Genomic DNA, 17704 nt, shown 5'->3' on the forward strand with positions numbered 1-17704 from the left:
GTAGTTTCCTACAGGACTTGTGCCCCATTCAGAGCACAGAACGAGCTGGAAATTCTTTAGGGAACAAAGCAATCTTCAAGTGAGTCTTTAAATGATCCACATTTTTTATGGTTGCTCCACATCCACCCTTAAATTGCAGGTGCACAGCAACTCATTTAATCCTGCCCATCTAGAAGGCAGACATCTGCAGGGAGACTGTTTTTGGACTCTTTTTGTAATCCACAGGCCATAAGAGACATTCCAGTTTAAGCCTTCCATGGCACTTTTTCATCTTTTAGCTAAGGATAAAGGAAAAACATCTTTAAAAATTCTGTCCTATGCAATTTTTGTAAGGCCAGCAGTGTGATTGTTCTCACCTGCTGCAGAAGCAGCACCCATGAGCCCAGATCCTGCAACACCTCAACTTCTGCAGGGGACAGAAGAGCTCATAAAAAATATCACAACCATCTTTAAGACCCTTCTCTGCACAAAGTTTGGCTATTTTTGGTACTATTCAGTTTTTACATTTTATCTGTTACTCCAACAGAGCGAGACAGTTATTGCTGGATGGATAACAGGGATTGTGAACTGCAGCCTCACATCCCCTTCACATTCTCCTGGGGCTTTAAATTCCCTCAGAACTTGATTAAAGAGCGATTTTTCTGGCAGCAAAACATAATTTCCTCACCCTTTTATATTTGATTTCATTCACATTTGCCAGAAATATCAGTGGTCAGATGATCACAAGCTTCAACTCTCAAAAATACAGAAAGTCAAAGACAGAAAAAAGCCTGTGTGAAACTAAACCACAAGGCAATACCACAGGATTCTCATTGTCACTTCTCTCATGAGCACTCTGAACAACAGTTTGCCGTTGAATCACGCAGAGCAGACCGGCCTCAGCGTCTGTGAGCACTGAACTTTGGGAAATTCACCTTTTCCCTGAGACACCACCCACAGCAGGTCCCAACTACACAAATCTCTACCACAAAAACCTCTCCCTCTGCCCTCATTAGGGAGCCAGCCCTGCACCAAGAGAATGAAAACCAATCTTCCACACCAGGGGAAATGCCATCCCCACCTCAGCTTTGGCTGCTGCCCCAGCACCAGCTCCCAGGGGCAGCAGAATGGCCAGAACACCCAGGATGGTGTCACCAGCACCCCTGGGCAGGAGACAGGAGACAGATAGACCAGCCTGGCAGTGATGCCATCCACTCTTGGGGCTCAGCACCCACAGCCTTATCACGCCAGATTAAACACCAGATTCCTTCCCCAGCACCCAAGACAACAGATTGGAGCGTTACTTGCTCCACAGAATATCCTCAGAAAAAAGCAGTGGCACCAGCCACATCTGTGCCTGAGATCATCACACATCCCCTCACAAGAGTTCTTGTGGCTCTTCATGAATTTTATGTTAAGCTGATTTTTGAGTGGGGAGGTGGAAGAATGAGAGAGAGTGAGACAACAAACTCCAAGGATGTAGAAGAACCTTCTGAGAAAGCAAAGCGCCATTGCTGTGTGCAGGAGATAAAGACACCATGCACAAATAGCTCAGGGCTCAGGTACCCACAGCCATCCAGGTGCACACACGACTTTATTCTCCTTTGTGCATCAGGAAAAGCTCTGTTGCAACAGGTACCAACACACCCTCCCTTTTAATACCTATCACTGACATCATACAGCCCCCAGGATGGCAGAGAGCAGTTTAGCACGGAAATCCTCGACACATTCGCTGCTATTACTAAATAAATAAATAAATAAATAAATAAATGGCTCTTTATTTAAATTTTATTATTTTAAAAGGCTCTTAAAAACAAAATTAAAATAAAATTTTAATTTCTGTGCATTCCTTTCATCCTTTTTCTCTACGACTCCCCAGGCACCACAAAGGAAGCAATCTGTGCCATGCCATGCCATGCTTCCTGCAGCTGGATGTGCAACAACGTCCAGGCTCAGCTGCTTGCACATCTCCACTTGTCCCAGGTTGGTTTAGGTGAGGTGAGGATTACACAGCAGTGGAAGCAGTGAACCATCTGTCTGACAGCTGCAGGTGAAGCCTGCACCAGGGAGAAGAAGCACACCATTCCTTCCTTCCTGAGTGCCTCACAGTTCTGGTAAATCAAGCTGTGGAGTACAGATAAGATCAGTGGCAGCTCGCTCAGTCAGATTCCAGAGCCACCTCCATCCATTCTGGAAGCACACGCTGTGCTTCATACAGAGCCTTACATCTGTGGGATGACTGAAGCTATAAAAAGTGCTGACAATTTCCAGCAAATCTGCATATGTTGCTGCTGCTGCTGCTTATATAAGTGATTTCTAGTTAACTACAAATACAAAAAAACCAAGGGCCAAAAATAGGTTTTCAGAGAAACCACTTGCAAATGTGACTGAATGATCCATCTCTCCAATACTCCAAAATCACTTGTCTAGAAAAAGCAGACGCAACAGAGGTTTCTCCAGAGGGTCCCATGCAAAGCACCTCCTGGAACACACACTACCCCACTTTCTCAACATCTGTGCTGCCCTGCACCATGAAGGTTGTCACAAACTGGAGCACCTGAGCCTTGTGCCAGGTTGCTCTTACATGTGGAGCTGTAGAGATCTCTCTACACACCTCACCATCCCAAGCACCCTGATGCAGCTGGGGTGAGGAGGCAGCCAGCCTCAGGGTAAGGAACAGGAGCTGTTGAGAAATCCCTCAGTGCATCACACACCACACTCCACTGGCTCTGTGCTCACCACCTCCTCACCTGCATCTGCACAGAGTCCCTCTTGCTCCAGGCTGGGAAGGACAATTGCTTCACCTGGGGCTGTGACAGTCTGGTACCGAGGGGCCCTGTAGGGCTCTGCTCAATGGTCAAAAGGTCAGGCAAAAATATAAAGCACACAGGAGGGAGGAAAGGGTCAGCAAATCCCAGATTTGCAGGTCTCACAGCTGCCATAGCTATTAATCACCAAAAGAGAGGTGAGGGTTGAAGCTGATGGTATCTACTCAATAGGATATGGATCAACAACATCCTCCTGCCCTGAGCCCTTCAGCTTGCAGAAGGATGATGCAAAAGCAAAACCAAACTGACAGCAGTCTTCAGGATTGCTCTAGAGTCCATGGATTCTCACGCTCAGGAAATACTGCTTAGGGACCATTTTTCCATTAACCTACTGTCTACAGCAGTGTAAGGAACCACACTTGGTTTTCCAGCATAAGGAAGGCAAGGACACGCTGGAGAGAGTCCAGCAATGGGCCATGAGGATGATTAAGAGTCTGGAGCATCTGTCATACAAAGACAGGCTGAAAGAACTGGGACTGTTTAGCATCAAGACATGAAGGCTTGAGAGGGATGTCATCAATGTGAATAAAAATCTATGTGTGGGACAGTAAAAAACTGATATAGACTGTTCTCAGTGATACTCAGGAAAAGGATGAGCTGCAATGGGCACAGATTAAAACAGGGAAACTCCCTTGAATGCAACACAAATTCCTTTAAAGGACACAAGAAAAGACAGTGAGGGTAGTTAGACACTGGAATACATTGTCCAGAACAGTGTGTCCACCCTTGCACACACTGAAAACCCAACAGACACAGCCAGGCAAGCCAGACTAGCTGATCTCCAAAGGTCCTTTCCAACTCAGTGATTCTGTGATTAAAACCACAGCAGCCTCCTCAACTGCTCCCAACCAGCCCAGCCTCAGGGAACCCATCTGGAACCCCCCATGAAGCCAATACCCTCCCTTTCTCCCTTTCTCCCTTTGCTCTCTGCTTTTGATCAGTTTTTGGTTTATGCTCCCTCTTTCCTCCCTGACAGCAGCATCCTCTCCAGAGCTCACAGAGACATGCCATTTCTGGCTTGTCCCTACCATGAGCTCCTCCAGCTCTCACTGCTTCCATCGCTGCCTTGAGCAGGATGCTTTCCTGCCATCCCTGTTTTCCTCTAAGCCTCCACTGTGGGCTTGCAGCAGCCACAGGAGCAGGAAAGAAAACAATGCCAAATGTCTTTATCTCTTTACCTCTCTATGTCTCTCTTGCCCCACATTCACCACTTTTTTTGGTCCTTTCCTTGATCTTCTGTGATGAATGAATTGAAAAGACATTTTTGCTAGCAAAAGAACACAGGAGGCAGCAAACGCAACAATGCCTCAGGAACATCCATCTCTGGCACAGGGCTTTGTTTCCTGGAAGCCACGTTCCAGAAAAGGCTCCAGAGAGAGCACCAGTAGTTGCTGGGGTAAACTGGGCACAGGGAAATGAGGGCAGAGGGAGAGAGCAACATCTTCCTCTTCAAACAATGTGCGGTCAGGTTCAGCTGAGGACAGAGCACTGAACCTTGCTGAGACCTGCAGGCCAGGGCCACCCAAAGCCTATGGAAGGGCTGGCTGGTACAGGAAGGGGACTGATGTCCATGGCCCCATCTGGACAGGCACTGTCACCACCTCCCTGACACCAGTTCCCATGTCAGTGTGGCTGGGCAGGGACTCGGATCAGAGAACAGAGAAGGACAGAATTCCTGTTGTGGTATCTTTCAGTTAGATCAGGACCCTGAGCACGCTGCACACAAGGGATAAGCTACCCACAGAGAAGGGAAAGGCTACCTGAACAGAGAGACAGAGCCATGAGAGACAGACACACACAGAGCTTCCTTCTCACACATCCACCCTGATGTGTGCCAAGTACCTGTGGTCCCATGGATTTGGTTCATTGGCTCTCATTTGATGAATTTTTTAACTCCAGCTCATAGTCCTTATTAGGTACCACCTCTGGAGAAAAGGAAAACATGATCTAGAGTGAACACAATCAGCCCTTGCCATTTTTCTCTTTCTTTCTTTCTTTCTTTCTTTCTTTCTTTCTTTCTTTCTTTCTTTCTTTCTTTCTTTCTTTCTTTCTTTCTTTCTTTCTTTCTTTCTTTCTCTTTCTTTCTTTCTTTCTTTCTTCTTTCTTTCTTTCTTTTTCTTTCTTCTTTCTTTCTTTCTTTCTTTCTTTCTTTCTTTCTTTCTTTCTTTCTTTCTTTCTTTCTTTCTTTCTTTCTTTCTTTCTTTCTTTCTTTCTTTCTTTCTTTCTTTCTTTCTTTCTTTCTTTCTTTCTTTCTTTCTTTCTTTCTTTCTTTCTTTCTTTCTTTCTTTCTTTCTTTCTTTCTTTCTTTCTTTCTTTCTTTCTTTCTTTCTTTCTTTCTTTCTTTCTTTCTTTCTTTCTTTCTTTCTTTCTTTCTTTCTTTCTTTCTCCAAGAGAAAGGGGGACAGGCTGTGTGGACAAGTGGTCTCCACCTAAGCTATCGGTGATACACAAGCCAAGGGTCAGAAAGGCACATTTAGGGGCAGTGGGCACCAATCTGAGCATGGTGAAACTTGCTCAAACTTAAGCAGAGAAACAAGAGTTTCTGACAGGAAAGCAAAGCTACGGTATTTTGAAGCAATTCCCCACTGCCTCTGCTGAGCAGAATCTTCCACATCTCATGATACATTTTTCCTCAAGCAACTCCCAGATTCCTAGATGTGTAAACATTTAGCAATTTGTGAAACCACAAACATTCACGTTTCTCAAAAAATGATCTTGTAGGTGGCAAAACTGACAAACAATAGGACTCTCACATTCTGAAACTAACGAAAGAAATCCCAAGTGTGTCAGTTGCACGGGAAAGTCCACGGCCTCACTCTTGTAGCACTGCGTGGGCAACTCTTGCCTCTACTTTCCTGTCTTTCCAGGAAAAATAATAAGAAACAGGAAATCAATGGAAGCATCATGGATTTGGACAAGAGAAATGAAAAGGCAGCACCAGATTTGTGGGCAAAATGTCCTTTTGCATAGAATCCTTTGCTCATAGAGCATTACTCTACATGCAGCTGGTGGGCAGGTTTTGCTCAGGACTCTGCTTCCTGCTTCTCTGGATTCCTTGGGAGGTGTGCATGGAAAACTGGGGATGGGCATTGCCTGCCTTGCTGGCTGATTCCCCTTGGAAGGGGAGGACAAGCAGAGGCTGACCTGAGAAATGAGCTGTGAATGGCTTCAGCCCAGTCACCATAGGGAGATGCTTCCCAACACCACTGCCATGCCCCCAGCCTCAGTGTAAGGTCCAAATTACAACAGGGCATGGCCATCAAGGAGAGGACTGATGGGGTCATGGCAAATTCCTGCTTTAGTGTATGAGATGTTTCAGAATTCACATGCAGAAATTGTAAAGGAACTCTTCATTAACATATTTTTTACCCTCACATGGAGCCTTGTTTGCACGGACTGAAAGCCATAAACACATTCAGGCACAAGCAGTCCTGAGGTGGGAATCCAACTGTCATCCCAGCTGTCAGGGCCCTGAAAATGAATGAAGCTGACAGAACTTTTCAGTATCCTACAGAAAGTCCATGGGTCTGCACAAGCAGCCTTAACCCTGCTGGGGCTCCCTGAGCCATGCCGCAGGTAGGGAGGGCAGTGAGGTGTCTGCAGCTGGCTGGGGAACTCCTGCAACGGAGGGAGAGAAGAGATGGCTCCAGGGAGAACTTAGAGAGTCTTCCAGTACCTACAGGTACTGGGGAAGGACATTGGAGAGGGGCATGGAGTGAAGGGGGAATGGCTTCAAGCTGAAGAAGGGCAGATTTACATTAGACATTAGGAAGAAATTCTCCTTTGCAAGGGTGGTGATGCCCAGAAAACCTGTGGCTTTTCCTGGAAGTGTCCAAGGCCAGGCTGGATGGGACTTGCAGCAACCTGGTCTAGTGGAAGGGGATGCTCATGTGAGAGTGGGTGTAATGGGACGATCTTTAAGGTCCCTTCCAAACCAACCCATTCTGTGATTCCATCATTCTAGACCCGAATCACCTCTTCCACAACATAAAGCCACGACACGTTCAGTGAAAGGAAATGAGAAGGAGTGGGGCTTGCCCAACATCGACCCTTGTGAGGGACGGACAGGGGCTGCATCACCGCAGCCACCGACCCCTGCTGCTGTTCAGCCACTGTGAGAAGCCAAGCGTCCGGAGCACCCGCAGCTCGTCACACACCTCAGCTCTGCTCTCCATGGCTACAGGCACAGCACCGAACGCTCCGGCTGCCTGAGAGAGGCCGGGCAAGCGGATTCCTACAGCACCCGGCAGCCTCAGTTCGGGGTGCCGGGACACCTGCCCGGGGCTCGGCGATGCTGAGGGGGATCCGACAGCAGCACGGGCATGGCCCCGTGTGGCCCCGGGACACCTGTCTGGGGCACAGCGATGCTGAGGGGGGATCCGACAGCACCCGGCAGCCTCAGCCCGAGGTGCCGGGACACCTGCCCAGGGCTCAGCGATGCTGAGGGGGATCCGACAGCAGCACGGCCATGGCTCCGTGTGCCGGGACACCTGCCCGGGGCTCAGCGATGGTGAAGGGGGATCCAACAGCAGCACGGCCATGGCTCCGTGTGCCGGGACACCTGCCCGGGGCTCAGCGATGGTGAAGGGGGATCCAACAGCAGCACGGCCATGGCTCCGTGTCCCGGGACACCTGCCCGGGGCTCAGAGATGCCGAGGGGGATCCAACGGCAGGACCTCCATGGCTCCGTGTGCCCCCGGGACCGCCGGTTCCCCCGCGGGACATCCCCGGGCCGGCCCCTCCCGCCCGGCGCAGCCCCGGCCCCGGCCCCGGTCCTACCTCCAGCAGCTGGACGTAGCTGGCCGGGAACCATCCGCGCAGCCCGTCCTCCTTCTGCCCTTCCCACCAGCCGCCGTCTGGCACCTGCAGCACCGTGATCAGCTCGCCCGCCGCGAAGCGCAGCCCTTGCCGGTGCCGCTCCCCGGAGAAGGGGTACAGCGCCTGGCAGCGGGTCCCCGACATCCCTGCGGGACGCGCCCGCCGCCGCCGCCGCTCCGCGCCCGCCCCGCTCGGCTGAGGGGGCCCCGCTCCGGCCCGGCGGGCGCCAGGCGCGGGCAGCGCGGGCAGCGGCAGCCGAGCAGCGCCGGCGCCGGGCGCCCACGGGCACCGCCGGCTCGGGGTGGGGCGGGAGAGGCGGGACGGGCTGGGCGAGGGGAGGAGGGCGAGGGAGGGAGGAGGAGTGCCGGGAGGAGGGGGAGAGCGGGAGAGGGGAGGGAGGGAGCGGCGGGAGGAGCGGTGCGCGGGCCGCGGGGCGGGCGGTGCGTGCGGCGCCCGTGTCGGCGGGACGGGACAGCGAGAGGGAGCGCGAGTGAGTGACCCGAGGGGCGAGACGGGGGGACAGCGTGGGGGAGAGGGCACGGGGAGCACCGCTGTGTGCGACAGGGACCGTTCCGAGGGACTCTGTGTGCTCCACACCCCTCTGTGTATCTGTGTGACAGACACTGTTCCGAGGGACTGTGTGTGCTCCGCACCCCTCTGTGTATCTGTGTGACAGACACTGTTCCGAGGGACTGTGTGTGCTGCGCACCGCTCTGTGTATCTGTGTGACAGACACTGTTCCGAGGGACTGTGTGTGCTGCGCACCGCTCTGTGTATCTGTGTGACAGACACTGTTCCGAGGGATGCTCTGTGTGCTCCGCACCCCTCTGTGTATCTGTGTGACAGACACTGTTCCGAGGGACTGTGTGTGCTCCGCACCCCTCTGTGTATCTGTGTGACAGACACTGTTCCGAGGGATGCTCTGTGTGCTCCACACTCCTCTTCTGTGTATCTCTGTGACACACTGTTCCGACGGACTCTCTGTGTTCTGCCTGTGTGCTCCACACCCCTTCTGTACGGCTTGTGTGCTCCACACCCCTCTGTGTGCGACAGACACTGTTCCGAGGGATGCTCTGTGTGCTCCACACCCCTCTGTGTGACTGTGTGCGACAGACACTGTTCTGAGGGACTCTGTGTTCTGCCTGTGTGCTCCACACCCCTTCTGTATGGCTGTGTGTGACAGACACCGTTCCGAGGGACGCTCTGTGTGCTCCACACCCTTCTGTGTATCTGCGTGTGACAGACACTGCTCTGAGGGACTCTCTGCTTGTGTGCTCCACACCCCTCTGTGTGGGTCTCTGTGTGTGTGTGTGTGTGTGGGACAAATGCTGTGTCACCCCGTGGGTGCATTAGTGATGCCTACCTGTAGGTCTGTGAGAGGCAGCCGTGTTTGTGACAACAGGACACTTGTGTGTGTCAGTGACAGGCAGCAAATGTGACACTGAGTGTGCCTGAAGCGTTTGTGACGCTGTGTGTTTGTCACCTGTGTGTGTGTGCAGCGCCTGTGTGAGATGGTGGGTGAACCACCGTGCGTGTCCAACGCCAACACTATCACCCTGAGTCAGACACTGTGTGTGTTTGGAGAGAATGCTGTCTGTGTGAGTGTGAGACCCCTCTGATGTGGGACACTCACTGTGCGTGTGCATTTGTCACACACGATCCAGGGTGTGAGATAAAGACCTTATGTGACACACCTGTCTGAGTGCACACCTTGCTTCATGTGTGTGTGACTGCCGCTCGTGTGTGAATTTCACATGTGTGAGCACCTCTGTGTGGCACCCTGGTTTGTGGCCTTTCTCCTGGACCTTTCAGAAGGTGGCTTTCAATGTAGCTGTCCTTCATTTAGCACAGATCGGAGCTGAGCTCTGCAGGATGTTTTATTAGGATTCTTTCAACAATTTTCAGCCTTTTTTCACAGTTCTATTTTTGATTCTCTGGATTGTGATGAATTGCTTAAAATCATCCCCTTTTGATATGTATTTAAGCTGATAACTACTGATCTATGATCTATTATGTGGTATTATCACAGCAGCTGTGCCTTGCTTGGCAAAACTGCACAGACCTGATATCATGGCACACCTCCAGGTACATCTATCAGCAGTATTCTCTAACAATGCCATTTATAGATGGCAAGAACTGAAATCAAAACAAAATCCTCTCTTTTTCTAAAGCATATACACACCCAGCTTTGCTATGTTGCAACTCATATCCACATAGTTTAAAGCATTCACGTAAAATAATTTATTTTGGTTTGAATATTGCTTTTCTTATGTTTGATGTTGACAGAATGCTTCAGTATTTTCTTTGGTTTATTTTTGATATTTTTTTCCTCTACTTTCAACTTGCTTTTTCTCACTCTCTCCCTTTCTAATATTTTTGCAGGCTTCTGTTCTTCTTTGCAGCAACTCTCTTGATGGGAAAGCCTCTAGCAGTCAGTCCTGGGGTTGTCTCCTCCCTGAAGCCTTTACAAACTTTAGCTTTTTAGCAGGCAAACCCAAATGTAAACACTTGCCTAATTTTTATTTTAAATTTTCTTTCTAAACCTGTTACTATGACTTGCCTTTGGTTTGTGTACAAATGTCCAGTCTGTAAGCAGAAAACCTTTTAGTCACTGGAGGTAAATATCTCTTGAACAGTTCCATAAATAATCCTCATTTTATGTTGGAGATAATGACCAGGTTGGGCTCTCTTGAGCTGTGTTTTGTCCTTCTCCTCAGCTTGCAGGATGGCTTTGCCTCCTCAGCAGAGAGCAGCTCTTGCCAAAGGCTTGGCTGGACCTGTGCTTGCTTCTGCATCATGTAATATCTGTATTGTGAAGGATGTTAAAAGGGGATAAGCTTGGTGTGTGAGGAGAATTATTTCTTAGCATAGGCATCTTTTTTATCTAGCATATCAGAGCCAGGGTTATGATGAGGTAGAGAAGCCATCCCAGAACAAATCCTAGTGTCAAGAAATGCTGTCTAGGAATGAGAAAGAGCCAACTTCACATAACACTGCAGAAAACCTCCACTGTGGTCATCCAGTCAGAGAGAGAGAGAGAGCTCATTCCATGATTTCACATCTTGTTCTTGGGCCTTAAAGGGCCATCACTGCAACAAGCCCTGTGCAGATGGGCAGATTTCCTGAAGAGGGACCTAAGAACGTCCTGGGAGTACCAGAAGAAGGCTCACACCTGACAGCTGTAGGAGCAGAATGGTCAATTTTTTTTTCTTTTTGTTCAAAGTAGTATTTGACAATCTGTCTAGCCTGTGAAAAAGATCTAAATGACTCCAGCTGTCTTCTCAGAATAGATTCTGCAGAGCTCCAATGAGAATGGGTTAGCACAGGTATATGGGAGAGCTTTATAACCAAGATGGATTGGAGATTTCCATGAATAATTGATTGGCCATACCTGCTTTCAAGAGGCAGCACCACCACATCTCCTGAGGCTGGGAACCAGGAAAGAAAGAGACTAAAAAGAAGCTACATGTAGCACTGGATCTTTAAATGACCTTTGATATCTAGGAGACTACAGAAATTAATTCTGGTTTTGGAGAGCAAATGTTCTGAGCGTGTACATAGAAGATATTTTCAGTTGTTAAAATGCTTAAAAGTTTTTGGTGGAAGGGGCCATTCTCAGTGCTTTAAACAGCCAAAATACCAGAACAGATCCAGGGGCTCAGAACAAAACTTCATCTGGTCTACAGTCTCATTTTGGTCATTGACTTACAGAGAATGAATGTCCTAGACCAGACACTCATGAGAATCACATTTGGAAATTCAGGCATCCAGGACTTCAAACATTCTCAGCAGAGGACTTGGATTTATGAGTCATGTTCATCTGATCAAATATGTGATTCAAACATGAATTTTTTAAAAAACCAAAGGATACAGCTTGGCTTTACCTTTGGTTTCTGCTTTTAGAAGTTTTTCAGATGGCTCTGCTGACCTTGGAATTCCCTTTGTACAAGTTCAGCCCTGAAAATGAAGTCAGATGTGCAGTGCCCTGCCTGGCTGTGGTTGTAGTAAAATTTTGTGATGTTCCAAGGCAGGTTTAGTCATCTTTGTCCAAGTAGTGCCCAGAGCTGTATCTACTATTTTAGAATCAGACATAAACAAGTGTATTCTCTGTCTATAAATGGACAGGGGTATTACATGAACAACAGCTTGTGGTGATTCACATGGGAATCAACTGGATGTTTCTGCCAGAATAATTCACCTGGAGAGATGACTGCTTCCATTCACTTCCTTTCTTGGAAGCAGGCTGAGAATAACAAACTGTTCCGATAACATCAGCCTAATTCCAGTCAACATATTTCCTACTGAGAGGCAGGGCAGGCCCCACCCTGCTGCATGACAGGCAGTAATTGGGCCTAGAAATGTGACTCATAACTCTGACACTTTGCCTCGGAGTTAGGTGCCAGCAGCAGCCAGTTGTCACAAACCCCTGTTTGAAACAGTGATGCCAGACCTTCTCTCCAGCAGTTCAGTGTTCACCTCTCACTTCTTGGGGATCTGAAAAGTCTCAGTCTCAGCTGTGTGTTTCTATTAGATGGCTGCAGGATTTAAAATCAGAGTTTCCCTCTGTCTTGCTGCTGTTTCTCTTGCTGCAAACTAAACATTCAGTGCATCCAGGGCACTTCATGGTGGTCAGTGTGCCCACAAACGGAGGACAGGCCTCATTTTAGACCACCTTTATTTGCTGAAGCAGACACTGCTGTAGCTTTGTCCTCTCTTCTTCCAGCTCTATAAACACTAGGCCATTAAATGTTTAATGGTTTTGGGTTTATTCAATGTTTAACTATTTCATGCTAAGTGGAAAAGTCATTGAAAGGAAGAAAGGCACTGTCTATCAGTCATATAATTGCAGTATTAGTAACAATAAGCTGTGACTACATGGATCTCAGCTTCTAACTTAGACAACAACATTAGACAAATAACTCTGGATCTGTCTGGTTTATTATCTTGTCTCCAGCAATATCAAACAGCAGAAATCTAGGGAAAAGGACAGGTAGAGAGAGACCTTTCTGAAAACACGCTCTTCATTTCCAGAAAATGGTAGCTCATGTCTTCCCCAGTTAGAGGTGGTGTCACATCATTCCCCATTCATCTCCATTATTGAGGCTAGTCATTTTTTTTAGGCCATGCAAACTCTTGGCATGCATAACATTCTGTAGCAAGGGTTTCCAGTGCAGGCATGGTATTTTGGAGCCTGTCCCTTGTTTGTTTCATCTGAGGATTGTGCTGGCCCACAGCCATAGGCTCAACCCACCCACAGTGACCTTCATCCCCTAAGAGCTGCACTGGAGTCCAAACCTGAACCATGACTCTGAAATTTACCTGCACATGGAGATGTGGGCATGAGGGACTAAGGGGCTTGTCCAAGATTACATGGAGAACCACTTGAAAAAAAGGAAAACACCTCAAGAGGACTCTGATGAAAGCACCCAAACTTTCCTTCAAATGTCCTTCTCTCTGGCTTGGTATCAGTCTTAGTGCTACAATTTGGGCTTGCCAGATAATCTGCAGCAGCTTGCTGGATCCCAGAGTGATCTTCGCTTTTGAGCCCATGGAGAACCAGGCTTCTGGCCAGCTAAGGAGAACAATCCAGGCAGGCAGCCCTCTGGCCAAACTCCCTCTGGGTGTGCTAGCCTGGACATTGATATTTCCACGACACTAAGCTTTCCTCTTCAGCATGAATTGCTCATTACTTGAATTCCATCAGGGATTTCTTGTGTCATGAAAGAGTGGAGATTCTGCCTGAACACACTGAGCAGGACTGACTGCTTTCTGTGGATGAAGCTGTTGATGTGTGTGTGTGTGCCTGTATCTGCAGGACATAGATGTCTCAGTGTTTGCCTCTCAATGGTGCCTCTGTTCTACAGCCATCTGTGGATAAAGCTGCTATTCTGCCATGAACAATGACTCATACAGGAAAGTCTTGAAGAATTAGGCAAGAATTAGGCAAGTTCGTCCTGAGGACTATTGAAGATGAGGATCCAATCCCATAAATTCTTGGAAAAACTCAGCCTTAGTTTTCCCTTGACAGCTTTAATCTTTAAAACCTGCTTTTGCTGATACACATTTGCCAACAGCAGGTTGGCAGCAAACTGTCTCTGTCAGAGGACATCACACATCCACTGCTTGCCTCTGAGCCCTGCTCACTGTGACCAGCTTCTCCTCACTGCATTTTCCAAAGAGGATCTTACTGGTGACTCTTCCATCTCCTATATTCTCCTGAGCCCCCACAGATTATTGTCTCCAGTCCCTTGTCTTGTAGGGTCACTATTCCTGACCCCCTGCAAGCTTCACCTGGACCTGGAGCTGCCCAAAAACTCTGTGAAGGCTGTAGGGACTATCTGGGTATCAAAAAAATCACAACAATCTCTGCTTCAAATATCTAGTCAGGTTTGGGTACTCAGGAAAGAGCTGAAAGGAAGGAAACAACCAGAGGATTTTATCAGGCAGTCTCTTGTAGGCAGATTGAAAGCAGAAGGAAGAGTTTCTGAAGATCAATTGCGCTTCTCCAACTAGTGGGGAAGGTTCTAGTTTGTGGCACTGCTGTAGAAAGAAAAGATTGCAGGGTTCTTATATTGCAGAAAGGAAACTGTCTGAGGAACGAAAATTAAAATGATCAAGAAAGTTTAAAACAAATGGACATATCTTCATAATGTAATTATAAGGAAATTCCAGGTGTGTAAACCATACATACAACAAAATAAACACAATAAACACAAGTTTTCAATTGGACTAGAATTTAATTAGTAATTTTATTCTCAGATTTTGAAGTTTCTCTAGGTATCAGGTCTGTGCTTCTCGACCTTTCCAGTGAATTGATCAGTCCTCAAGCTGCAGAGTGCAACTTCCTTCCTGCTAGGTTAGTGAGTTCAGCTGGGTCAGTGAAGAATGTGCATTGAAATCCCATCTCCTGCTCCAAGCAGGGCTAACTTCCAAGCTGGCTAAAGTCACTCCAGGGTCTTGACCACATGTATCCTGGAAATCCCATGGAGATTCTAAAACCTCCTTGGGCAGCCTGTCCCAAGGCTGCAGCACTCTCCTGGTAAATGAGGTGCTCCCTTTGTTGGGAAAGGATTTTTCTGGCTGGCAACATGAGCCCATTGCCTCTTGTCCTTTCACTGTGCACTTGCAGGAAAAGCTTGGATGTGTTGGAATTTTATCCCCCCCTTGCAGCAGCATCTCTGCAGTGCGATCCCCCAGCCTTCCCTAAATTCCCACCTCCTCTCCTCACCCAGCACAGACTCCTGCTGGTCCCGGGGCTGTGCTGGAGCCTCTCCAGCGTGTCAGCATCCCCCTCACCATGGGCTGTGTGTGTGTGAGAGCTGCACAGGGTGCTGCAGAAGCAGCCTGCCCCGAGGCAGGCAGAGGGAGTGACCACATCCCTGCACTTGCTGACCACTTGCTGATGCAGTCCCGTGACTGGTGGGTGTTGCTGCTGCAGGGGAGTGCTGCTGACACAGGTCCAGCTTGTTTTCCACCAGAATCCCAAGGCCTTTACTGCAGGGCTGCACTCTGCAGTCAGTCTCCACTCTGTCCTAATGCATGGAGTTGTTTTGTCACAGGTTGAAAAGATAAAGAGGTTGTATTTATCACAGAGTAAATATATGAGGTGAATTAAACCAAATTTATCATGGGCTTGGAAAGGGTCAAACCCTGAGTCCTCTTGTGCTGATGCTAATACAAGTACAGATCAAGAGTGGCACATGGGAGCAGCATTTCAACCTGAAAATTGGGGTTTTCTGCAGAAAGTTCTTATGTCAGTCACAGATTTAAGCAAGGGGCTGTTAACTCTCAGCACGAGTTACTCTTTTCCTACAGGCCTGAAAGAGAATCTTGTAGGGCCCTGGAATGAATCCCACTTCTCTCCATTCCCCCAGGACCTCAAAGGAGGAGCAGGCACCATGCCTAGAGGGGATGAGCTCCGTGTGTGCATGGTGTGGTTTTAAATCAGCATTTTAATCCTCCCTTTGATTAAAAACCCTCCTTTGCAGATAGGCAAAGTTGCAAGAATTATCCAGGCAAACTAGCAAGAATTATCCTTTGGATACATTGATATGGGACACAGCTCCATCTCCCTTAATCAGCTACTTTGTTACTGTTCTAAAATAAAGAGTCCTTTTTTAATTTCCTAGTAGAGGAGATATTTATATTTCGTGTCACTTCCGGTTTGACTAAATGAAAAATAGTACATTACTTGTTCTTAAAGAAATAAATAAAGTTCATTTTATAAACTTAGCAGTTATCTCATTTCAACTTCTTTCCAGCTTTCCACATTTTTTTTGAGGGACAAGCAAAGGACTCAGAGGGCTCTGGAAGTCTTATGAGGACTACGAAGCACATCAGGAAACTTCTGGGAATGCAAAGCATTACTCAGACAAAGGCTTTATAAATATGTTTTCAGCCTTCATCACAGCAGAGCAAAAAATAGCCCCAAGAACACTCCTGCAGAACCAAACCCCCATGCAGGAGCTGTTTCTCCTGCCTGCAGTTTTTTCTTCCTTTATGCACAAACAGGTTGGTGTTTAACAAAAGGCTAAACCCTGATAATCTGCTGATTTGCCAGCCAGCCCTGTGCTTATCACAGCAGTGTTTGTTGGCCAGGGCAGAGGCAGTGCTAACGTGCCCAGCTGTGCTGTGAGAGCATCATCATCGTGTGTGTGTCATGTGAGACGGCGAGGGCAGGACCTGCACCCGGGGCTGGACACAGGGAATGCTGTTTGTGAGCTGAGCACACCCATCCACCCCAGGATGGACACAGGGAATGCTGTTTGTGAGCAGCTGAGCACACCCATCCACCCCAGGATGGACATAGGGAATGCTGTTTGTGAGCTGAGCACACCCATCCACCCCAGGATGGACACAGGGAATGCTGTTTGTGAGCAGGCTGAGCATCTCTGACAGCAGCTCCTGCCACACTGCAGGATGGGCCAGCCAGAGCTGGGGATGGCTGGAACCAGTTGTGGGTGTCTCTGGGTCTGTATTGAAGGCACTTGAGACAGTAATTCATGTTCAGACTCAGGTGTTTATTATTTCTTATCAGTAAAACAGTCTCACAAACATGAGTTTGGCAGCTCTACATTAGAAGGCACAAAATGGCCAACAATCTCTTGGTACCAGGTCTTTTAAGATTAAACTATCCAATTAAGAAGTGACACCTGGATTATTTTCACTTTTAACCCAAAAACTGATCTCAAAGAGCTGCAATATGGATTTTTCCACCCAACTACAAAATGCCTCCCAAACCCATGGAGAAGAAGGAAGGAGAAGCATGAAGAAGAAACCCAGGGTGACACCCTGTGCCCTCCATCTTGCTTCCATCCACAACACACTAAAAATCCAAAAGCCTCAATTTCTCACTCGGTGATACACTTACACTGCTCTTTATAATCTATTTCACAATTTTGTGGATTCCAGTCTATCTTGAAGTCTGGGAAACTTTCTCCATGAATGAGGGTCAAAGTCAGTGCTGCCCTGGGGGTCAGGGCACCTCAGAGCAGACTCAGAAATATTCCCTGTGCTGCCCTGGGTTTGCACAGATGTCAGGTAGCCATGGAGCTGGGGAATGAAACAATGAGATGATTTTTGTCAGCTTGACAAACAGATCATTGCTTGATGGCAGGGCCCTGTCCAAGGGGCAGCAGCAAACAACGTGCCAGGGAGTTCTGACTGGCACAAAGGAGCCCAAATGTGGATGAGAGGATGAATGGCCAGTCAGGAGGCATGGGTGACAGCCAGCTGTGATGACAGGGTATAAAACACAGGACAGAAGACGACAGAAATCTAAATGGAAAACAACGTATGGCAGCAATTTAACAGATAAATACACGGAAGAAGAGAAAGGAATGTCATGAGAGGAAGGGACACAGAGTGCTGGATGTGCATGGGAGGAGGCAGGAGCCTTGGCTGGGGTGACCAGCAGGTGTGGGTGATGGCACTGGCGCCTGGAGACAGCACTGGGAGTGAGGAGAGCAGCCAGAGCCACTGCTGCTGTGGCTGTCACTTGGGCCACCGGGCTGAGCCCAGCCACGGGGCACAGCCCAGCATGAGCACGGCCAGGAGCCAGCACGGCCTGTGCCCTGGCA

At 48.3% G+C, this 17704-nt stretch overlaps 1 protein-coding gene across 2 annotated transcripts in view; it reads right to left on the minus strand.

The window, feature by feature from the left end:
- The window catches only part of GAS7 (growth arrest specific 7), an 81226-nt gene extending 73428 nt beyond the window's left edge, over positions 1-7798 (minus strand). The window contains exon 1 of one of the 2 annotated variants that reach the window (XM_058817554.1): positions 7587-7798. In XM_058817554.1, coding sequence (XP_058673537.1) covers positions 7587-7769 — 183 coding nt within the window. In that variant the 5' untranslated portion in view covers positions 7770-7798. The remainder of the gene's footprint in view (positions 1-7586) is intronic. The other variant, XM_058817556.1, reaches the window with a different exon arrangement.
- Between the last annotated feature and the right edge of the window lie 9906 nt (positions 7799-17704).

The sequence above is a fragment of the Ammospiza caudacuta genome, chromosome 19 (genome assembly GCF_027887145.1).
Source record: "Ammospiza caudacuta isolate bAmmCau1 chromosome 19, bAmmCau1.pri, whole genome shotgun sequence".
In the NCBI taxonomy this organism is placed as follows: Eukaryota; Metazoa; Chordata; class Aves; order Passeriformes; family Passerellidae; genus Ammospiza; species Ammospiza caudacuta.